Source organism: Drosophila sechellia, unplaced genomic scaffold, assembly GCF_004382195.2.
Source record: "Drosophila sechellia strain sech25 unplaced genomic scaffold, ASM438219v1 U_20, whole genome shotgun sequence".
Classification (NCBI taxonomy): domain Eukaryota; kingdom Metazoa; phylum Arthropoda; class Insecta; order Diptera; family Drosophilidae; genus Drosophila; species Drosophila sechellia.
In genome coordinates, this window is record NW_022611139.1 from 8,803 (window position 1) to 33,618 (window position 24,816).

The 24,816-nt window shown below is 41.8% G+C and overlaps 2 protein-coding genes across 2 annotated transcripts; both read left to right on the forward strand.

Moving 5' to 3' along the window:
• Positions 1-1,581: 1,581 nt before the first annotated feature.
• Positions 1,582-2,187, forward strand: LOC6620775 (inositol 1,4,5-trisphosphate receptor). The gene is made up of 4 exons (XM_002044937.2): positions 1,582-1,673; positions 1,779-1,849; positions 1,904-2,024; positions 2,084-2,187. Exons 1-4 carry the CDS (start codon positions 1,582-1,584, stop codon positions 2,184-2,186), a joined length of 387 nt encoding a protein of 128 aa, XP_002044973.2. The 3' UTR covers position 2,187.
• Positions 2,188-4,856: 2,669 nt separating this feature from the next.
• On the forward strand, positions 4,857-22,036 carry LOC6620690 (inositol 1,4,5-trisphosphate receptor). Its single transcript, XM_032727038.1, is given in 7 exon segments — positions 4,857-5,094; positions 5,191-5,463; positions 6,019-6,510; positions 7,041-8,012; positions 8,083-9,529; positions 20,893-21,194; positions 21,248-22,036. Coding segments are annotated over 7 exon segments (4,287 nt in total). The 5' UTR covers positions 4,857-4,860; the 3' UTR covers positions 21,815-22,036.
• Positions 22,037-24,816: the final 2,780 nt, after the last annotated feature.

The window sequence follows — 24,816 nt, forward strand, 5'->3', positions numbered from 1 at the left end:
GCTCTGTTCATTAGTATGCAGATGAAGTATATCCCATAAGCCAATCTAATCACCAGAAACAAATATATTTGAACAATAAAATTGGGGAATTGTGAGTAAGTTTGGCGCGCCAAAAATAAACCAACAAATAAATAAATAAATAACAGGTTTAAGTGAAATATATAAAATAAACAGAACAACAATTTATGTTAAGCATAAATAAAGTTAATGTACAATCAATGGATTTATAAAATGCTTTCTAAAAATAAGCAATCAGAAAAAAATAACTGCTATGAATATATGATGAACTTCATAAAATCAGGAAATCCATAGTGAAGATTTTTGTTTTTATTCCTTGGACAACGAATTAAAAATGTGAAATGCGAATAGTATGCTTAATTGCAGATATGCTGTCACAAGTTTTATTTGAACCAAGAAAGTGGGAAATAAAAGCATGACATTGACGTAGAACATTGAACAACTTTCAGGAATCCTTCAAACAAAAATCTTAGCACAAACTTTTATGCCTTGCTTCCATGGAACTTGCCAAACAATGGAAGCATTTGCCTCATTCTATTGTGACTTAATATGCCAAAGAAATGTTTATTGGAAATATTGGGCAGTCGACTTTGATGTCTCGACAAGGGTGGAAATATTACCCATACGCCGGGGTGTCACACGATACAAAGTAATGTGGGGTGATTGACCGACTTTTCATAAATATTTTATAACCAGCTAATGCTGAAAGCCTTTGGAGCATTTGGCGACATTTTTGTGTCTTAGCGTGCAGCAGGGAAATCAATTAAGGAATTTAGATATAAATATTTTAGGCGCTTTAACGGAAATTGTTGTGTGTGAAACAACATAGGTTTGGAGAAATAAATAACCTACAATGTAATATTACTCGAAATGGGAATATATTAAAAAACATAAGTTTATTAAAAATACTGAACTCTCTATGAACTCAGTTATTAAACTAAAGATCTGGGACTTAATATGCAGATACAACAAACGTGCAACTTTTTTACAGTTTTTAAATTTAAATTTTCTGATATCTAATGTGCTAAGATAAGGCCTAGCTAATTCACTAATGTAATTGGATTATTTTTGAAACCATTAAGCGCTTGGGTTCAACATTCTAACTCTCGGTGGATTATTTTTCAATCAGACAGTAACGGTGCGTGTCGTTTCATTTCATATTTCATAAAAATATAACCATTTTTAGAGTACATATATGGCTAAAACATGCATTTAACGCACGTTCATATACGATAATCATCCTGAGAGCGTTCTTTGTTTTCCCCCGAGATGTAAGCGAACGTTGCTTTTGCCTTTTCCAATCCCCGCAGGACATAACGAGGCCGACAAATCAGTGCAATTAACTCGCGTAACCGACTGCGCCTCCAAACAATAGCTCCCAGCTCAGGAAAAGCTACGGCCAGAGAAAAAGCAACAGGCGCAGGCACGTGGGGAGCATCGGGTGGAGAGCCATTGTTGCGCCACCTGGCGGCAGCCACTGTACACACTCGGCACCCTCGACTTGGATACCAATCCCTTCGCGAGCCCCTACCCACAGAGGGCTTCAGACATGGGCGACAATATATGGTAATTGGCTCGGCGAGCTTCCTGCACTTGGGGGACATTGTGTCCCTCTATGCGGAGGGCAGCGTTTGCGGTTTCTTGAGCACACTCGGGTAAGTCCCATTGTCCCGGCTGAACGAGGACGTAACGAGTGTGCCGCCCGGAGGTTAATCTCCTGTTGTTGAATACTGCACTAAACATCTGGCTTCTTTCGCCAGCCTGGTCGATGATCGCACAGTGGTGTGTCCCGAGCCCGGAGACCTCAGCTGTCCGCCTAAGAAGTTCAGGGGTAAGACGGGATAACTTATAGTTGATATTAACTATATTTATGGTATATTTGCAGACTGCCTCATCAAAATATGCCCCATGAATCGCTATTCAACAACGCGCAGAAACAATTTTGGAAAGCAGCTAAGCAATCGGCCAGCTCCAATACGGATCCCAATCTTCTCAAGCGTTTGCATGTAAGCTCAAGAATATCTATAATATGTAGTCGTTTAAAAATGTATATTGTGTTTCACAGCATGCGGCGGAGATCGAGAAGAAACAAAACGAGACGGAGAACAAGAAGCTGCTGGGCACCTCAATCCAATATGGACGGGCTGTGGTGCAGCTACTGCATCTGAAGTCCAACAAATATTTGACAGTTAACAAGCGACTGCCGTCGCTGCTGGAGAAGAATGCCATGCGCGTTTATCTGGATGCCAACGGGAACGAGGGCTCGTGGTTCTACATCAAGCCCTTCTACAAGCTTCGCTCCATCGGCGACTACGTGGTGGTGGGTGACAAGGTTATTCTAAGTCCGGTGAACGCGGATCAGCAGAACCTCCATGTGGCAGCCAACTACGAACTGCCCGACAATCCCGGCTGCAAGGAGGTCAACGTTCTGAACTCGTCGACCTCCTGGAAGATCTCGCTGTTCATGGAGCACAAGGAGAACCAGGAGCACATTCTCAAGGGTGGCGACGTGGTGCGTCTATTTCATGCCGAACAGGAGAAGTTTCTCACCATGGACGAGTACAAGAAGCAGTACCACGTCTTTCTGCGCACCACCGGACGCACCAGTGCCACGGCGGCCACCAGCAGCAAGGCGCTCTGGGAGATCGAGGTAATCCAGCACTACTCCTGCCGTGGCGGCGCCGGCGATTGGAACTCCCTCTACCGTTTCAAGCACCTGGCTACGGGACACTACCTGGCGGCCGAAGCGGAAATCGATGTGTCGGCCGGCGCGATGTCTGCCACTTCTGCATCAGGAAACGATCTGCATTTGGGCGATTGTAGCAAGGACTCTGGCCTCAGCTGCTCCACCATGAACTCTACCATAAACGGTATGTGGCATATAACCCAAATAACATGTAACTATTCCTAATTGTTATATCTTTCAGACAAGCCCAAGGGAAAGCAGTACCGCCTCGTGTCCGTTCCTTATTCTCCGGACATTGCCTCGGTGTTTGTTCTGGACGCCACCACAATGGCACGACCCGACAGTCTGGTCCCACAGTCCAGCTATGTGCGCCTGCAGCACATTTGCTCCAACACCTGGGTCCATGCCACTTCGATACCAATCGATGTCGACGATGACAAGCCGGTGATGTCGATGGTCTGCTGCTCACCCATCAAGGAGGACAAGGAGGCCTTTGCGCTGATTCCCGTCTCCCCGGTGAAGGTTCGCGACGTAGACTTTGCCAATGACGCGTGCAAAGTGCTAGCCACGGTTACCAGCAAGCTGGACAACGGCAGCATCTCCATCAACGAGCGACGGGCACTGATCTCGCTGCTGCAGGATATAGTGTACTTTATAGCCGGAATGGAGAACGAACAGGACAAGACAAAGGCTCTGGAATTCACCATAAAAAGCCCAATCATAGATCGGTCTGATGTGCAGTCTACGTCCACCACAACCACCTGGGACAGTGCCAGCCTGAACTAGGACGATGGCAGCCCATCTACGGGGGATAAGTACGAAATCCACCTCAAGTGGACGGGACAACCGGTGGGTACTTATACATCTCTAGTTTCAGTTACTTAAATTGCGTAATTTGTAAGATCAAAACCGAATATGATATTAGTTCGCAGTTAGTAATTACACATATTTTACCATTGACTTGCAGACATCCCGGTCCATGGCTGATTTGGCCAGTTGCGATGGCGGCGAACTAGAGGCGGCTATTCTGAACTACTATCGCCACCAGTTGAATCTGTTCTCCAACATGTTCCTCAACCGCCAGAACTTGGCCCTAAATGAGCTTTCTCCTCGCCTGGATATTGACTTAATCCTGAAGTAAGTCTGGAAACAAATGGAGCAACTGGCATTACAAACCTTATTTTTTTGTAGATGCATGTCGGATGAAACCATGCCCTACGAGCTGAGAGCTTCGTTCTGCCGATTGATGTTGCACCTTCACGTGGATCGCGATCCCCAGGAACCAGTGACACCTGTGAAGTATGCCCGCCTTTGCAGCGAGATACCCTCAAAGATGTCCATACAGGAGTAAGTACGAATCGAAGTACGCTTGATTAGAGGTGCTATATATCTCTCCTCATGCAGCTACGATGGCAAGAACCACCAGCCAGAAAACAAGCAAGCCTGTCGCGCCAAGTTCAACACAACCATCGCCTTTGTGGAGAACTACCTATGCAATGTGGCCACCAAGGTGTGGCTCTTCACAGATCAAGAACAAAACAAACTCACCTTCGAGGTAATTCTGAACCCAGATGTGAAATATCAATTGGAACTGATCATTGAACTGCCTTTCCAGGTTGTTAAGCTCGCAAGGGATCTGATTTATTTCGGATTCTACAGCTTTAGCGATCTTCTAAGACTCACCAAGACGCTTCTGTCCATCCTGGACTGCGTCTCCGATACTTCATCAGGTGCCTTTGCCAGCACGGATATTGATTGTAAGTCCTGTATATTCTTAAAATAATGACACCTTTAGAGTCTTAAGCTCGAAAGTTTTCTCTTAACAAGCTGTCAAAGAGGAGACTAACACAGAGGGTTGTTAAGCTCGACTTTTCAACTGCCTGAAACTCCGTAAAAAGTACCCTAAATATTATGGATATTGTATAAAACGTTTTTTCAATGTAAATGGCAAATATTCTTACCAGCTTTGAAAGATAATGGTTTTAAAGTGACAACCATCTGTAATAATGAGTTGCTTCTTATGAAGATTAACCATATTAGTTATGGTGTAGATAAAACATACTCTTACTTCTACTTCATTTACTTACTCTTATTAAACCCCATTACTTGCAGCCGAAGGTGGAGTTCTACGCTATATTGGGGACATAAACACAGTAATGACATCTTTGGCCCTGGGATCAGTTGGCCAGGCCATAGCTGCGCCCACGATCTTCCTGCAGCAACGGAAGTCCGTCTCTCAGTTAATGAAGGAGTATCCCTTGGTGATGGACACCAAACTGAAGATAATCGAGATACTGCACTTCATTTTGGACGTTCGTCTGGACTATAGGATCAGCTGCCTGTTTCCCATATTCAAGCGGGAGTTCGACGAGTCCGACGTGGCCGCTTCGGCCGCTAACAATGAGGCAAGTCAGCAGCACTCGCAACAACAGGCACAACAGACGCCTGGCAGCTCCAATGAGACCGATCCCCTAGATAGTGCCGAGTCTGTGGCCGCCGGAGCTGCCGCAGCCGCCGCCACCGCTTCCCGCCAGAAGAACATCGACCTGGAGTCCATCGGCGTGCAGGCGGAGGGAATCTTCGACTGCGAGCGGAGTGATGCAGCTAACCTGGACCTGGATGGCCAGGACGGACGTACTTTTCTGCGTGTCCTACTCCATCTTATCATGCACGACTACGCTCCCCTGGTCTCGGGTGCCCTGCACCTTCTGTTCCGGCACTTCAGTCAGCGCCAGGAGGTCCTCCAGGCCTTTCGACAGGTGCGTTGCTAATTGTTATTTTGCTGTCATATCATCTTTGCAATATTTGTGGTCCTGGTGTGATAATATCTAAAGCTATAATAAGCAAGCGGTAGTTCTATATATTTATTCATAACGCACATCTATTTAACTATTCATCGATGCTCGCTTCATTTAATTAATAAGCTAGTTTAACCCGTTAGCAGTAGGTATCATAAAGTAAAAATTTATAAAATTAAAGATATAAAATGCTAAATATGTAGACTAATTTGGAACTAACTAACCAATTGATCTAATGCTCATTTCTCTCTTGTGTTTGCATGGGCTAACTCTCTATCTCTTTTTTAAATCGTGACTCGACCTTACTAATCCGATACCATTATACTAATATAATCGTATATTCACGCAATCGAACTCATGATCTAGTTTAAAAAAACACAACTAACAAAGTGGACTTACAACGCATACCGTACCGACCGATCTTTTGATTTTGTATGTACCCATGATTTTGAAGAACTCTCGCTTAACCAGGCAGTTCGAGACTAATCAGGCTATGTCCTCCGTCTCCGCTTTCAGGTGAAACTCCTGGTATCGGACAGTGACGTGGAGTCCTATAAGCAAATCAAGTCCGATCTGGAAATCCTTCGCCAGAGCGTGGAAAAGTCGGAGCTGTGGGTGTACAAGGCGAAGGCCACCGATGAGTTGGGGGCCACCGACGCAGGCGGAGATGCGGTTAGCCTGGAGTACAATGCCGCCCTGTCGAAGGAGCAGCGAAACGAGTACCGAAAGGTCAAGGAGATTCTCATACGCATGAACAAATTTTGCGTAACTGCCTCCGGTCCGGGTTCGGTGGTCAAGCCACGCAAGCATGAGCAACGACTGCTCCGCAATGTTGGCGTCCACACCGTCGTCATCGATCTCCTCCAGAATCCGTTCGACGAGAAGGACGACGAGCTTATGAAGGAGCTCATGTGTCTGGCCCACGAGTTCCTGCAGAACTTTTGTCTGGGCAATCAGCAGAACCAAGTCCTGCTGCACAAACACCTCGACCTGTTCCTGAATCCGGGCGTAAGTTCCTATTTTGCTTTTTCCAGTTACATATAAAACTTGCACCTTCAGAAGAAGGAACCTTGATGGTTCTATTATTTGGCGCAGTTATAGGGAATCTGCTAAAGGATTCCAAATATTTATGCATTTTGTATGCGTTAGTATAATAATCTACATTCGATGTGTGTGTTTCTTACGTACTTTTCTTAAAAAGAAGAAACTACTGATATCTTTCTTGTTCGCCGATTTCATATATATAGATTTAAGATTCTAAAAAGTTCTTTCAATTCACTTTAGACTGGAAACAGATCTACAACCAAAATTTCACTGGAGAAAGGTTAATCTTTCCAATAATATATTATATATCTGCTTCTAAATTTCAAAGCTGCTATATATCCATTTGACATTGGATCTTTTAAATTAATAGGATGCCTTTATTAATTACAATTATAATTACAATTGCCAGTGTACCTATGCCACCTCCTAAAATGCTCGTCATTTCATGTATTATTGTCCAAGAAATTCGATTTTGACACTTATTTGCCTTACAGATTCTGGAGGCGAAGACTGTATGCGCCATCTTCAAGGACAACTTGGCCCTGTGCAACGAGGTGACGGACAAGGTGGTGCAGCACTTCGTGCACTGCATCGAGATCCATGGCCGTCACGTAGCCTACCTGCAGTTCCTGCAGACCATAGTGCGGGCGGAGAACCAGTTCATCCGACGCTGCCAGGACATGGTGATGCAGGAGCTCATCAACTCCGGCGAGGATGTGCTGGTCGTCTACAACGACAAGGGTTCCTTCAACCACTTCGTTCAGATGATGCAGCAGCAGATGCTGCGCATGGAAAAGCTCAGCGACGACAGCCCCTTGAAGTATCACGTCACGCTGGTGAAACTCCTGGCTTGCTGCACCATGGGCAAGAACGTCTACACGGAGATTAAGTGCAACAACCTTCTCTCTCTGGACGACATAGTGACTATCATCTGCCACCCATTGTGTATGCCGGAGGTTAAGGAAGCCTACGTGGATTTTCTCAACCATTGCTACATCGATACGGAGGTCGAGATGAAGGAGATCTACGCCTCCGGGCACATGTGGAGCCTGTTCGAGAAGAGCTTCTTGGTGGACATCAACCAGCTCATCACGAACCCCACCGCCGCCAGCAACAAGACGCTCCAGGCGTACGTCCTGAATGGAGTAACCAATCTTTTGGGCAGCTTCTTTGCCAGTCCGTTTTCGGATCAGAGTGCCATCGTGCAGTCCCGCCAGTTGATCTTCGTGCAGCTGCTACAGGCTGCGCACAGAATCACCCAGTGCCGCTGGCTGTCGCTAGGTGATCGTTTCAATGTGGAAAACAGCATCCGCACGCTCACAGAGTCGTCCAAAATGCGTAGCATCGCCCTGCCACCCGAGCTGGAGCAGCAGCTGGCCACAATGTCCAGCAAGACGGCTATGCTAACCCGACAGACCACTAAATGGCTGCTGGCCCCAAAGAAGCCCAAGTACGAGGCTCAGCAGGTGGCCAGTCTGATGCGCTGGGACCGCTCAATCATCGAGGGGTTTGAAGGACATAGTGTCTCTCTTGGAGGATCAACTAAAGCCGGTGGTGGAGGCGGAACTATCTCTGCTAGTGGATATACTGTACCGCTCAGAGCTGCTCTTCCCCGCCGGAACAGAGACCCGGAAGCGCTGCGAAAGCGGTGGATTCATCCGAAAGCTAATCAAGCACACCGAAAAGCTGCTGGAGGAGAATGAGGAGCGCATGTGTGTAAAGGTTCTTCGCACGCTGCGTGAAATGATGGCCATTGATGTGAACTACGGCGAGAAGGGCGATGCACTGCGACAGACACTTTTGCTGCGCAACTTCCAGAGCAAAAGCACGCCCAGGTTGCCGGAGGATGAGGTTCCTCTTCTTGCCGCTCCTTTGATGGATCCTTCAAAGCAAAACCACCTAGTGACCCACGGACCAGGGGCGATGTATTTGCAGCACGCGGGCAAAACGCTTCACGAGATGCAGAACCACTTGGACAGAGAAGGCGCCTCGGATCTTGTGGTCGAGCTGGTTATCAAGTCCGTTCATTCGCCCAATATTTTTGTCGAGGCTGTGGAATTGGGCATTGCACTTCTGGAAGGCGGCAACCCCATTATACAGAAGGGTATGTTCCAGAAGTTCCCCAGTGACGACTTCAACCAGGCCTTCTTTAAAGTCTTCTTTGAGAAGATGAAGGATGCACAGCAAGAGATCAAGTCCACCGTCACTGTGAACACCACCGACATTGCGGCTAAAGCCCACGAGCACAAACAGGACACCAATCTGGAGCTAGACAAGATCGCTCGCAAGCATGGCCTGAAGGGCAACGGAGTGGTGATCACTGAGGAACTAAAGCGGGAACTCCACAATGCCGGACTGGCAACGGCCCGTGCCTACGGGAATGCACGAAACATCCACTCCGGCGAGGAGAGCTCTGCCATCAGTGTGAACAGTCCGCTGGAGGATATACTGGCCGAGAAGCTGGAAAAGCACAAGGACAGTCGGGATCAGCGGAACCAATTGTCAAACAAGGTGCTGGTCATACAACTTATCTTGCGGTTCCTTCAGCTGCTCTGCAAAAACCACAATCCGGACATGCAGAACCTGCTGAGGAACCAGAACAACAAGACGAACAACAACCTGGTATCGGAGACGCTTATGTTCCTGGGCTGCATTTGTGGCTCCACGACCGGCGGCTTGGGCTTACTAGGCCTGTACATAAACGAGCATAACGTTGCCCTGATCAACCAGACGTTGAAGGCCCTCACGGAATACTGCCAAGGACCGTGCAACGAGAACCAGAACTGCATAGCCACGCACGAATCAAATGGGCTGGACATCATCACGGCGCTTATTCTGAACAATATCAATCCACTGGGCGAGAACCGCATGGATCTGGTCTTGGAGCTGAAGAACAATGCCTCAAAGCTGCTCCTGGCCATTATGGAAAGTCGGGGAGACAGCGAAAACGCGGAACGCATTCTTTACAACATGAACCCCTGTAGTATGTGCCTATGCAATATTAAGAACAATTAAATAAAATAGCATATTAACATATGGCAGCACTTTGTTGCTATGTTTATGTTTATGCACGCAGTTAGGCCCAGGGCGGATGTAACATGATCGCCCACTCGAAGGCCACAAAGTATAAGTGCATTGCCCACTTGAAGGCCAAAAAGTATAAGTGCATGGTCAGCATTCACACGCCGACCAAATGCATAATACATACGTACATACATAGCTCGCTCTCCCGATAAGCCTAGATATATAAGATATACATAAGAACGCCGCTCCGCCGCTGGCGTACCCGGCAGCGCAGCTACGCGGATTAGCCTAAGTCCAAATATATTCAAAACTGTAAAATCAGATACTCTGTAGACGTTGAGCTGGCAGAACCATTTCTGCCTACTCTAAAATCAAAAGAATAAATTGAATAAATATAAAGTCAGCCTGACGGCTGCATTCAACTCAAAACGGACTTGTGTTCTTAATTGGAGTTCACCATTACATGGCGACCGTGACAGTCGTCCAACGCTGGACGAATAGACTGAAGTAAAAGAAACAAAAAACAAGCTGGAACTCGAACTTGGATTGGATTATCGGGCAGTGAGAGGCGAAACAGCGGCAGTCGTGCGGACATCTCTCTAGTCGAGAACTAAGATCAAAAGGAAAACTGGAATGGAATTGCCAAGGAAAAATCTGAGTGAGTAGAGTTTTATTAAGTATGGGAAAACACCGTGGCGGCTTAAAAACTAAGCTGAATAAACGTATAGCCCACGTAAGGTGGCTAATATACGGTCAGCAAACGCCACCGGTTTGGTCGAAAGCTCTAAAGCTACATGCAGAGCTAGACCACTTGCTGCAATATCAGCAAGAATTAAAGACCCATAAACTCGAGAAAACTCACTTAGATAATATAAAAAATATACCAAAAATTAATGAAGTTCCTAAATACAAGGCATATCCAGCACCGCCACCACCACTAACTAAACCGAAGAAGTCCTGCCCCCCTGGCTGCGAAGGAATCTGGAGTCCCCACTGCCTGGGGACTTGTGAGCGGCCTTCGACGTCTTCAGCGGCGAAGCAACAGACAGCAGCGAGGGAGTGTCAGCGTGCCACCCCCGGCGACGCCCAGCTGACACCAGATGAACATCAGCAGCAGTATAACATTAAATAAATGAAATAGATATAAAATATATATATAAGAAATTGTAAGAAATATTGTAAAACGGAGCATATACTACTATGCCCTGTTAACCCAATATGGCCCGTGAAGCCATAGCTAGAATCAGGCAGGCAATAATGTAAAATACAATTTCTTTCTTTTTAACGAACATTGAAAATTTTTTTTCCAAATATAAATGTCTATAGAGACAAATGAAATAAGTAAAAATAAAGATATAAATATATACAAAGAAGATTCAAAAAAAAAATTATAAAATTAGTATACCCAAAATGGGTCTAATAGATAAAAAAACTGTGGACTCTACAGCCAATGTAATAAATAAAGTTGAAGTAAATCTTTGGAACTACTGGTGACATTAAGAAAAAAATTAATATTTATAAAAAATAAATTCATTCTCCAGATAGAAATTCCAACCATAGTAAACACTCCACTAAGAATAAATTTGAATGAAGACAGCACTAACTCTGACGAAGAAGATAGGACTACAGACTACAATAAAGTAACCATGGCAGAACAAGCAGCAGCCATTAAGTGGTACATTAAGGAAGTCGCTTGCACAGTGCCAGAATTTGATGGACAAAAGATCCATTTACAAAGATTCATTAAGGCAATCAAATTGGTAGACCTAGCTAAAGGACCATATGAAGACATTGCAGTTGAGGGCATTAAGTCAAAAATGATTGGCACAATTTTGAACTCAGTTGAAAATGAAACGACGATTCCGGCAATTATAAACAAATTGCAGAAAGTAGTCGTAGGTGAAACTTCCAGTAATGTAAAGGCAAAACTAGCAACAGTTCAGCAAAGAGGTAAAACTGCAATGCAATTTAACGCTGAAGTTGATAGACTGAGAAGGCTATTAGAAGTTACCTTTATCGATGAGGGTATACCTCTCGAACATGCACTAAAGAGGCAATAGACACAATGATAAATCGTGCTGAGCACGAAAGTATAAAAACAGTACTGGAAGCAGGGACTTGCACCACTATGGATGCAGCGATTAGCGCATACATAAGAACGAGCGCAAGAGTTACCGGTGACATCAATAAAGTGATGTACTTTAGAGGTAACAGATCCAACAGAGGATACGGAAATGCCAATAGAGGTGGTAACCGAGGTAGAGGCTTCAATAACAATAGTAATAGAGGCAACTACAATAACGGTTACCAAAATAACGGTTACCAAAACCGCTATAATGGAAATAATAATAATAACCGCTATAATGGCTATAACAGAGGCCGCAATAATGGAAATAGAGGCCGTAACAACAATCAGAACAACTATAAATAATAAATAATATAAATGTGAAATAATGCAAATGTACGAGTAATCCAAGAGCAGGGAAACTCGCAACAGCCTTTAGGTACTCAGTAAAAGAAGATCGTAGAGTATACACCATCAATTGTAATCTCAACATATTTTCTACATTCATTCATGCCAAAACAGGCGTAAAACTAGTTTTTCTACTTGATACAGGCGCAGATATCTCTATTCTCAAAGAGAACTCTGACAAATTTTCTAATATTCAAATAACCAATAAAATAAACATTCAAGGCATAAGCCAACAGAAAATTCAGTCTCGAGGACAGACTTTTATTGAGATACAGACAGGTAAATACATTATCCCTGACGATTTTCATTTAGTAGATAAAAACTTTCCAATACCGTGTGATGGAATAATAGGAATAATAAAAAATATAATTGCCAAATCGATTTAAACCAAGAAGAAGATTGGTTTATAATTAGACCAAACAATTTGAAATTTCCAATATATATTCCCATAGCATACAGCTCTGGTATTAACACAACTTTATTACCAGCAAGATCCCAAGTTGTCCGAAGATTAATAGTATCATCAAAAGATGATAACATTTTAATTCCAAACCAGGAAATTCAAACTGGTATTTATGTTGCAAACACAATCGCAACATCAAGTAATACATTTGTCCGAATTTTAAATACAACCGATTCCGACCAATTAGTCAATATGGACACTCTAAAATATGAGCCACTTTCGAACTACAATGTAGTTCAGGCAAATAGTGAACACAGAAATAAAACTGTCTTATCTCAATTAAAGAAAAATTTCCCCGAATTGTTTAAATCACAATTAGAAAATATATGCAGCGAATATATAGATATATTTGCATTAGAATCAGAACCTATAACAGTTAATAATTTTTATAAACAACAGTTGAGATTAAAAGATGATGAGCCAGTATACACGAAAAATTATAGAAGTCCTCATAGTCAAGTGGAAGAAATACAAGCCCAAGTTCAGAAATTAATAAAAGATAAAATAGTTGAACCATCAGTTTCACAGTACAATAGCCCTTTGCTATTAGTACCCAAAAAGTCAAGCCCGAATTCTGATAAAAAGAAATGGAGATTAGTAATAGACTATCGCCAAATTAATAAGAAACTTTTAGCTGACAAATTTCCACTACCGAGAATAGATGATATTTTGGACCAACTTGGTCGAGCAAAATATTTCTCCTGCCTTGACTTAATGTCAGGTTTTCATCAAATCGAACTGGATGAAGGCTCGAGAGATATAACATCTTTCTCAACCAGCAATGGCTCATATCGTTTCACGCGATTGCCATTTGGCTTAAAAATAGCGCCTAATTCATTCCAAAGAATGATGACTATAGCATTCTCCGGAATAGAACCGTCTCAAGCATTCCTTTATATGGATGACTTAATAGTCATAGGTTGTTCCGAAAAACATATGCTTAAAAACCTCACTGAAGTTTTTGGTAAATGCAGGGAATACAACCTAAAGTTACATCCTGAAAAATGTTCATTTTTCATGCATGAAGTCACATTTTTGGGACACAAATGCACAGACAAAGGAATTTTGCCGGATGACAAAAAATATGATGTCATTCAGAACTACCCAGTTCCACATGATGCGGACAGCGCTAGACGTTTTGTAGCATTTTGCAATTACTACAGACGTTTTATCAAAATTTCGCCGACTATTCGCGGCACATAACAAGATTATGTAAAAAGAATGTTCCATTCGAGTGGACAGATGAATGTCAAAAAGCATTCATACATTTAAAATCTCAGCTAGTTAACCCAACACTCTTGCAGTACCCAGACTTCAGCAAAGAATTTTGCATAACAACAGATGCAAGCAAGCAAGCGTGTGGCGCAGTTTTAACTCAAAACCATAATGGCCACCAACTCCCAGTTGCTTATGCATCAAGAGCTTTTACGAAAGGTGAAAGCAATAAGAGTACAAAAGATCAAGAGTTAGCAGCAATTCATTGGGCAATATTACATTTCAGACCATACATTTACGGAAAACACTTCGCTGTGAAAACAGACCATTGACCATTGACATATTTATTCTCGATGGTGAACCCCAGTTCTAAATTAACAAGAATAAGGCTTGAATTAGAGGAATATAATTTTACGGTAGAGTATCTAAAGGGCAAAGGCAATCATGTAGGTGATGCGTTATCAAGAATAACCATCAAAGAGCTAAAAGAAATAACTGGAAATATATTAAAAGTCACTACAAGATTTCAAAGTAGACAAAAATCCTGTGTTGGGTCATGCAGCCGCCAAAACTGTGCAGTAGACTAATTTCATACTTGTTAATATTTAAGCCAAATTAGCAGTAGCATGCCCATAGTGCAAACCGCTGCTCTCGCGCGCATTTATCTGTACGGCGCTCATTCCTTTGTTGTTGTTAGCTACCTATGTTAAGCTTGGGCGCTGCATTTCGGCTGCCTGCCCGCCAATTGCCATTTCGTCGTGTTTCGGAAAAGACTTAGCTTAGGCCTTAGCTGCCTTAAACAATTCGCAAAATAAAAACTGTCGTCATAAAAACAAACTTTCTTCGGTTTTTTATTATTCGCAACAGCTATTGAAAAAGCTCAATAGCTAAACATCCTGCGCAGGAAAAGAACAATTGGATTTGCACGAACAAACCAAAGAAATAGCTTCAGAGCCGAACGTATACGAAGTCATAACAAATGACGAGGTACGAAAAGTAGTGACATTGCAATTGAATGACACGATATGTTTATTTAAACATGGAAAGAAAATCATTGCAAGATATGATGTTGGTGATCTTTATACTAATGGATTTCTTGATTTAGATCAATTTTTCCAAAGGCTTGAATTGCAAGCCGGTATATATGATATCAGCCAAATCAAAATGGCACCGTAGAAGAAAATCTTTGAACACGTTTCAATAGATGAATTTAAAAATATAAGCAATAAAATATTAAAGAATTTAAAAGTAGCGCTACTTATCCCGGTGACCCAAATAAATAATGAAAAAGAAAAAGAAGCTATATTGTCTACACTACATGATGATCCAATACAAGGAGGGCATACAGGCATTACAAAAACCTTGGCCAAGGTCAAAAGACATTACTATTGGAAAAATATGAGTAAATACATAAAAGAGTACGTAAGAAAATGTCAAAAATGCCAAAAAGCAAAAACAACAAAGCATATAAAGACCCCAATGACTATAACCGACACACCAGAACATGCTTTCGATAGAGTTGTCGTGGACACAATTGGTACACTACCTAAGTCAGAAAATGGTAACGAGTACGCAGTCACTCTCATATGTGATTTAATCAAGTACTTAGTTGCCATACCAATAGCAAATCAAAGCGCAAAAACAGTCGCAAAAGCTATATTTGAATCTTTTATTCTAAAGTACGGTCCAATGAAGACGTTCATAACGGACATGGGGACAGAGTATAAGAATTCAATAATTACTGACCTATGTAAATATTTGAAAATAAAAAATATAACATCAACAGCTCATCACCACCAGACAGTTGGAGTAGTAGAAAGAAGTCATAGAACTTTAAACGAGTATATACGATCCTACATATCGGCGGACAAAACCGATTGGGACGTATGGCTTCAATATTTCGTATACTGCTTCAACATGACCCCATCTATGGTACATAATTACTGGTTATATGAATTAGTTTTCGGTGGAACAAGTAATTTACCAAAACATTTTAACAAACTACATAGCATAGAACCAATATATAACATAGATGATTACGCTAAGGAGAGTAAATATAGGTTAGAAGTAGCATATGCTCGAGCAAGAAAACTGCATGAAGCACACAAAGAGAAAAATAAGGAAAATTATGACTTAAAAGTAAATGACATAGAGTTAGAAGTAGGAGATAAAGTTTTACTAAGAAATGAGGTAGGTCATAAATTAGACTTTAAATGCACGGGGCCCTATAAGATAGAAAGCATAGGAGATAATAACAATATTACGCTACTTACTAATAAAAATAAGAAGCAAGTAGTTCATAAAGATAGATTAAAGAAATTTCATTCATGATTGAATTTAAACTTATATTTTCCTTAATCATTTATACAAATTTTCCATACACTACGTATATTTTTATCTTTGCATTACAAAATCAACTATTGTCGTTCAAACAAAAACACAAACAAACAAAAAAAATAAATAAATAAAAATTAAATAATTTGCATTTAATAATCACTAATCACACTTCACTAGGTTACGTTATTTTTCAAAAGGAGGGAGAAGTAGTAGTAGTAGTATGTAGTATGTGCTTATGCAATATTAAGAACAATTAAATAAAATAGCATATTAACATATGGCAGTTCTTTGTTGCTATGTTTATGTTTATGTTTATGCACGCAGTTAGGCCCAGGGCGGATGTAACATGATCGCCCACTCGAAGGCCACAAAGTATAAGTGCATTGCCCACTTGAAGGGCAAAAAGTATAAGTGCATGGTGAGCATTCACACGCCGACCAAATGCATATTACATACGTACATACATAGCTCGCTCTCCCGATAAGCCTAGATATATAAGATATACATAAGAACGCCGCTCCGCCGCTGGCGTACCCGGCAGCGCAGCTGCGCGGATTAGCCTAAGTCCAAATATATTCAAAACTGTAAAATCAGATACTCTGTAGACGTTGAGCTGGCAGAACCATTTCTGCCTACTCTAAAATCAAAAGAATAAATTGAATAAATATAAAGTCAGCCCGACGGCTGCATTCAACTCAAAACGGACTTGTGTTCTTAATTGGAGTTCATCATTACATGGCGACCGTGACAGTCATCCAACGCTGGACGAATAGACTGAAGTAAAAGAAACAAAAAACAAGCTGGAACTGGAACTTGGATTGGATTATCGGGCAGTGAGAGGCGAAACAGCGGCAGTCGTGCGGACATCTCTCTAGTCGAGAACTAAGATCAAAAGGAAAACTGGAATGGAATTGCCAAGGAAAAATCTGAGTGAGTAGAGTTTTATTAAGTATGGGAAAACACCGTGGCGGCTTAAAAACTAAGCTGAATAAACGTATAGCCCACGTAAGGTGGCTAATATACGGTCAGCAAACGCCACCGGTTTGGTCGAAAGCTCTAAAGCTACATGCAGAGCTAGACCACTTGCTGCAATATCAGCAAGAATTAAAGACCCATAAACTCGAGAAAACTCACTCAGATAATATTAAAAATATACCAAAAATTAATGAAGTTCCTAAATACAAGGCATATCCACCACCGGCACCACCACTAACTAAACCGAAGAAGTCCTGCCCCCCTGGCTGCGAAGGAATCTGGAGTCCCCACTGCCTGGGGACTTGTGAGCGGCCTTCGACGTCTTCAGCGGCGAAGCAACAGACAGCAGCGAGGGAGTGTCAGCGTGCCACCCCCGGCGACGCCCAGCTGACACCAGATGAACATCAGCAGCAGTATAACATTAAATAAATGAAATAGATATAAAATATATATATAAGAAATTGTAAGAAATATTGTAAAACGGAGCATATACTACTATGCCCTGTTAACCCAATATGGCCCGTGAAGCCATAGCTAGAATCAGGCAGGCAATAATGTAAAATACAATTTCTTTCTTTTTAACGAACATTGAAAATTTTTTTTCCAAATATAAATGTCTATAGAGACAAATGAAATAAGTAAAAATAAAGATGTTGAGCTATTGAGCTTTTTCAATAGCTGTTGCGAATAATAAAAAACCGAAGAACGTTTGTTTTAGTACGACAGTTTTATTTTGTGAAATAGCGATAATTTACGATAGCGACAATAAGTAGGTAAGTTTGGTCTCTTCCGAAGCACGACGAAAAGGCAATTGGCGGGCAGGCAGCCGAAATGCAGCGCCCAAGCTTAGCGTAGGTAGCTAACAACAACAAAGGAATGAGCGCCGTACAGATAAATGCGCGCGAGAGCAGCGGTTTGCACTATGGGCATGCTACTGATAATTTGGCTTAAATATTAACAAGTATGAAATTAGTCTACTGCACAGTTTTGGCGGCTGCATGACCAAACATCCTCCCCCCGTTGGAAGCTTGTGTTCCAACAGAGTCCTCAAGGGGAAGCAGACACAGCTTGTTCACTGCCCGTCTTATTACTCCAGACGCGGTCCTCAATTCTGCAACTCCAGCGACGCCGTCTCTGCCAGGAATCAACTGCATGACTCTCGCCAAAGGCCATCTCATTGGGGGTAGATTCTCGTCCTTAACAAGAACGACGTTGTCCACGGCTGCGCCAGGCTTTGGGGTGCGCCACGTGGAACGCTGCTGGAGCAACGTCAAGTACTCTTCCTTCCATCGCGACCAAAATATATGCTGAAGAAAGGAGATGCGCTGCCAAGAGTCAAGCCGATTATAGTTTAGGCCCGTTATATCTGGCTCGTTAAACGACGAAGGCGGACCACCATTGAGAAAATGAGGTCATCTAGATCGGCAGGGTTCTCTGAAATGGGAACTAAAGGTCTGGAGTTAATAACTGCCGAGATGTGGCAGTTATTCGGGTGGCGGCCATCAAAGTCCAACGACGAATTCCGGAGGCGACCGCCAACTCTAAGAAGTCCAAATTGATCCAGGAACGGCGAGAGCGATGATATGGGACTAGACGAGGAAACTCTTCCCAGCGTTTTTAGGGACTGCAGGTCCTCCCATAAATGCGCGCGCTGCACCAACAGCAGATGTTGGAATTTCTCAACGTTGGAGAGGTCCGGATGGCTGTCGATTATGCTCGTGAACACGGAGTAAAAATCCGCCCAGTTTGCGTAGCCGCCGCCAAACGTTGGCAGCTGCACAGGCGGCAACGGCATCGGCCTCGGACGCGGCTGCGTTTGAGGACCACTACACTGGTGGGGCACAATACCTTCCGCAAGCGTTGAGTGCGGCGCGAAATGCACATTGCGTTTGGCTATTTCCGCGCGCAAACTAGCCTTGACTTCAACGATGAATTCATAGAAAGACTCGCTCATTTCACTGCCAATTTCGTTGAAGTCCAATTCCTCCAGTTCTGTATGCAGAACATTGAAGGCACTTTGCAGCTCATCAATCTGCTCCAGCCTCACCGTAAGAGTGGATTCGTCGTATCGGCTTAGCGTCTCATTAGACAGCGACGTTTGTAGCCTCTGCAACCTGCTGAACAGCGCATTGGCTTTGCGCTTCAAAAAGGTCACCCTGTTTTTTTCACCTTCAGCGGGCATCGCAACAAATCGCCTTTGATTCGGTTCAGCGGGAAGATGAGCACAAAATAGATGCCGAAAATGCAAGCGGGGTCAATGCACGCAACGATATGTGTAGCAATGTTTGTATGTACGCAATGCTAGCTCGCTTAAACACACCGAAATCTCCACTCACTTGTCCAACCGATTGCGCTTTAATGTATATATATTTATTTATAAACGCGATAAGTGCATTAATTACTGCATGCAACTTAACACGATCACGTCGGGGTCACCAAATGTTGAGCTATTGAGCTTTTTCAATAGCTGTTGCGAATAATAAAAAACCGAAGAAAGTTTGTTTTTATGACGACAGTTTTTATTTTGCGAATTGTTTAAGGCAGCTAAGGCCTAAGCTAAGTCTTTTCCGAAACACGACGAAATGGCAATTGGCGGGCAGGCAGCCGAAATGCAGCGCCCAAGCTTAACATAGGTAGCTAACAACAACAAAGGAATGAGCGCCGTACAGATAAATGCGCGCGAGAGCAGCGGTTTGCACTATGGGCATGCTACTGATAATTTGGCTTAAATATTAACAAGTATGAAATTAGTCTACTGCACAGTTTTGGCGGCTGCATGACCAAACAAAAGATATAAATATATACAAAGAAGATTCAAAAAAAAAATTATAAAATTAGTATACCCAAAATGGGTCTAATAGATACAGAAACTGTGGACTCTACAGCCAATGTAATAAATAAAGTTGAAGTCCAAAATGCAGACTTGTTCTGGATAACCATAATACTAATTGTAATTGCACTAATTATGGTATCCAATGCATTAATAAAAACATACAAATTGCACAACAAGTGCCTTAAGAAACGATACCGTAGCACTGCTAACGGTATAGATAATATTTAAGAAAGATTTTGAAAAACTCAATCATTGAAATTTGAATGAATTTTTGAAAAAAAAATAAAAAAAAAAAATAAAAAAAAAAAAATTGACTTTATCTATATTAGAATTAAAAATAAAAAGAAATACAAATGCATAAATTTGAAGATATGAGTATACCACAGCATGGACTGGGAAAAGCTTGTTGATCAGATAAAAGATCCAAATGAAAATTTCAGAAAATCCTATAAATGCTTAACGCAAAACAGATCAATACAAGCTGTAACAATTAATAAGAATGCCCAACAGAACATGTTCGAACAGAACATGTTTAAACAGAACATATTCGAACAGAACATTTTCGAAAAGAACATGTTCGAACAGAACATGTTCAAACAGAACATATTTGAACATAACATGTTCAAACAGACCATGTTCGAACAGAACATGTTCGAACAGAATAGAACATGTTCGATAAGAACATGTTTAAATAGACCAGAACACGTTCGAACAGAACATGTTCGAACAGATTATGTTCGAACAGAACATGTTCGAACAAAACATGTTCAAACAAAACATAGTTTGAATGAACATGTTCGAAAAGAACATGTTCGAACAAAACATGTTCAAACAAAACATAGTTTTGAATGAACATGTTCGAAAAGAACATGTTCGAACAGAACAAGTTCGAAAAGAAAATGTTCAAACAGAATAGAACACGTTCGATCAGAACATGTTCGAATAGAACAGAACACGTTCGAACAGAACATGTTCGAACAGAACATGTTCGAACAGAACATGTTCAAACAAAACATGTTCGAATAGAACATGTTCGAACACAACAGGATGACTTTCTGGTCAGCGTTGACTTCGGGGAGCAAGACAATGCATCGCCTCCGTCTGTCCCTTTGACTCTATCTGTGCCGGTATCGGGAGATTCCAGTTCTGCTCCCGATGATCTGGGCAACTGCCAGGCAGCCAAGGACGTGGCACCACCGAGTGCTGTTGGCGGTGAAGTGAAGGAGCGTTCCTACTACTCGCTGGTCATGTGCATAGTAACCACACTCAACCAGGGTTTGAGAAATGGCGGCGGCATTGGTGACATACTCAGGGCGCCTTCAAGCAAGGTAAAATTCATTCGTAGATCTCAAAAGGGCTCTACTAATTTGTATATTTTCAGGAGGGCTTGTTTGTGGCACGTGTAATTTACGACCTACTATTCTTCTTTATTGTCATTATCATTGTCCTAACCCTGATATTTGGTGTCATCATCGACACCTTCGCCGATCTGAGATCGGAAAAGCAGCAATAGGAGGCCATCCTGAAGACGACCTGTTTCATCTGCTCACTCAATCGATCTGCCTTCGACAACAAGACCGTGAGCTTCGAAGAGCACATCAAGAGCGAGCACAACATGTGGCACTATTTGTACTTCATCGTCCTTGTAAAAGTGAAGGACCCCACTGAGTTCACTGGCCCCGAGAGCTATGTATATGCGATGGTCAAGGCCGGAATCCTGGAGTGGTTCCCGCGCCTGCGTGCCATGTCGCTAGCGGCTGTGGACGCCGATGGGGAGCAAATCGAGCTGCGCAGCATGCAGGCACAGCTTTTAGACACCCAGCTACTCATTAAGAACCTGTCCACCCAACTACACGAACTTAAGGATTACATGACAGAGCAGCGGAAGTAGAAGCAGCGATTGGGATTGCTTAACACAACGGCGAACAGCCTCCTGCCGTTTCAGTGAGCCTGTAGGAAATAGAATAGTATACTAGTTTCGGCACATCATTTTGGTAAACATTCCTTGTGAACCCAAAGGTATTGGCCCCTTCGCCACATTTATCCTAATCGAAACACATTCTCAATATATTCACTGCGGGACGAACAAGATCGCACGTATTCAAAAAATTAAATCTCCAAGAATCGTTCAATATCCCGATTAATAACCAAAAATCATTCTGTATTAGATTCCAATTCCCGATTAATAATCAAAAATCATTCTGTATTAGATTCGATTTCCAACACTACATTTTGTCAAATATCATGCTCGATAGAATTCTACAAACTTAACAAATGGAGTACATTATAATGTAGTAAACTCACTCAGAGAACTTAGGGCTGTTAACATGTTGATTAGTGGGCGTGTTGGGCATTTTTACAACCTTAAAAGTCTTTACCTTAACTCTCCTAGATGACTTTGTAATACCTGAAGCTAGAACCTAGACCTATGTAATTAACTTAAAAAGGATTGCAGAGCGACCTCAAAACAATTTTGAAGAATGTTTTGTCTTGTATTAAATTAAATATATTATTTAATTGTTAATACTGTATGAATGAATTTTCATAAGTTTAAAATGCAAGCAGAACTACTTGAAAATCTAAATATTGTGATTACCGTTTTATATGTTTTTTCGTTTTTCATTTCTGAATGATTTACTTAGTACTCGAAGCGAGTTGTGTTGGTTAAATTCGTTCTAGGCTAACAGTTAGAGTATACAAGATATGATTTAATGATGGACGCGGCAAGGTAGTTGCCCGCGAACTCCTCCGCCTGCACCGTTGTTGCAAGGGGATGTCAACGTGGCACGTTGCTGCTCACGTAGTTGCTGAAGTGTGTTTTGCGGCGAGTTGCTGCCCACAACACAGTCACCTCGTTGTCGCCTCTGTAGCTGTGGTGTGGTACAGAGTGCGGATCAGGGCCAGGTGGTGGCCACGATCGGTGACTATAGCTGAAGTGACCAACTGGAATAAGCCGGTAGCAGGGTCGTAGCTCCGACTTGATATTCACGCAAGTATTTTACGATAACGTCACTTTATTTCGGCTGTCAGATCAGAACTAAATAATACAAAGAGAGAAAGCTTAAGATTACCCTATCTCGCACAAATCACGGCCGCCGACCAGCATCCGAAGTATAGCTTCGTGTGTCGTTCGTCGTCACACACAGCTTTTCCAGATGTTACTTGTTAACTACTCCCCATCACATTAAAAATGGGCGTCCTCGTCCATGTCTATGTTATCAAGGATTTGCGTTGTCGACATCGAGGCTCCACTTTGCCGCTTGATAAATCATGATATTTCACATTACGTAGAATGCAAAGCGGATTGATGTTGGTGAAGGTGGCATCTGATTGTAAACATTTGTAACCAATTATATTCTGCAGAATTTCTTCGTTTGACTAGTGAAGAAAGGACAGGATTAAGGCTGCAGGTGCAAGTTGACGAAGAGTAGTTGGCCGATCCTTGATATATGCGTGCTAGGTCGATGAGATGAGCCGACCAAAAGGCTGATAACGGTTAATTGTACCCCATTCCATGAGCTGACAGCAACGCTTCTAGTTCGACCTTGCATTCATTTGTTTTCATCGAGGTGTGATATCCGGTCGGTGTGCGCTTTTTAAATTATCTACCATACAAACTAAAATTAATTGTACAAGCTTCAATAATAAACATAGTATTTCCCAGTATTTTAGGTTAACAGTTGTGAAACCTTTTTTATAATCGCCTTTAGGTCAACAGTGCAACTTCAAAGAATGCAAAATATTTATTTTGCAAGAGTGAGGGCAATTAAATTACTTTCAATATATGTATTTTTTAATTTAAATAAATTTGAATTTACAAAGAAAATTAGATTTAATGTTTTACTGCGATGGTTGCGTGAGCATTTATACGAGACTAAATTTTTGGGTAACACGCCAGAGTATCTGCCACAACTTTTTGGCCTATAAATCAATCTTGTAATTGGCCTCACCGAATATTGTTCTGTTCGAACATGTTCAGTTCGAACGTGTTCTGGTCTATTCGAACATGTTCTGATCGAACGTGTTCTATTCTGTTCGAACATGTTCTGTTCGAACATGTTCTTTTCGAACATGTTCTGTTCGAACATGTTCTATTCGAACATGTTTTCTTTGAACATGTTCTGTTCGAACATGTTCTGTTCGAACGTGTTCTGGTCTATTCGAACATGTTCTGATCGAACGTGTTCTATTCTGTTTGAACATGTTCTTTTCGAACTTATTCTGTTCGAACATGTTCTTTTCGAACATGTTCTGTTCGAACATGTTCATTCAAAACTATGTTTTGTTTGAACATGTTCTGTTCGAACATAATCTGTTCGAACATGTTCTGTTCGAACGTGATTTCTGTTCGAACATGTTCTGTTCGAACATGATCTGTTTGAACATGTTATGTTCAAATATGTTCTGTTTAAACATGTTCTGTTCGAACATGTTCTGTTCGAACATGTTCTTTTCGAAAATGTTCTGTTCGAATATGTTCTGTTCGAACATGTTCTGTTGGGCATTCTTATTAATTGTTACAGCTTGTATTGATCTGTTTGCGTTAAGCATTTATAGGATTTTCTGAAATTTTCATTTGGATCTTTTATCTGATCATCAAGCTTTTCCCAGTCCATGCTGTGGTATACTCATATCTTCAAATTTATGCATTTGTATTTCTTTTTTTTTTTAATTCTAATCTAGATAAAGTCAATATTACGTTTGTATTTTATTTATTATTTTTTTTTCAAAAATTCATTCAAATTTCAAATTCATTCATGATTGAGTTTTTCAAAATCTTTCTTAAATATTATCTATACCGTTAGCAGTGCTACGGTATCGTTTCTTAAGGCACTTGTTGAGCAATTTGTATATTTTTATTAATGCATTGGATACCATAATTAGTGCAATTACAATTAGTATTATGGTTATCCAGAACAAGTCTGCATTTTGGACTTCAACTTTATTTAT

What these genes read in the sequence shown, in the direction of transcription:
- LOC6620775 (XM_002044937.2), top strand. Translation starts at nt 1,582, where the DNA reads ATGGTAATTGGCTCGGCGAGCTTCCTGCACTTGGGGGACATTGTGTCC. An exon ending in GGTTTCTTGAGCACACTCGG is followed by an intron (nt 1,674 to 1,778) that starts GTAAGTCCCATT and finishes TTCTTTCGCCAG; the next exon opens with CCTGGTCGATGATCGCACAG. An exon ending in ATCTTCTCAAGCGTTTGCAT is followed by an intron (nt 2,025 to 2,083) that starts GTAAGCTCAAGA and finishes TGTGTTTCACAG; the next exon opens with CATGCGGCGGAGATCGAGAA.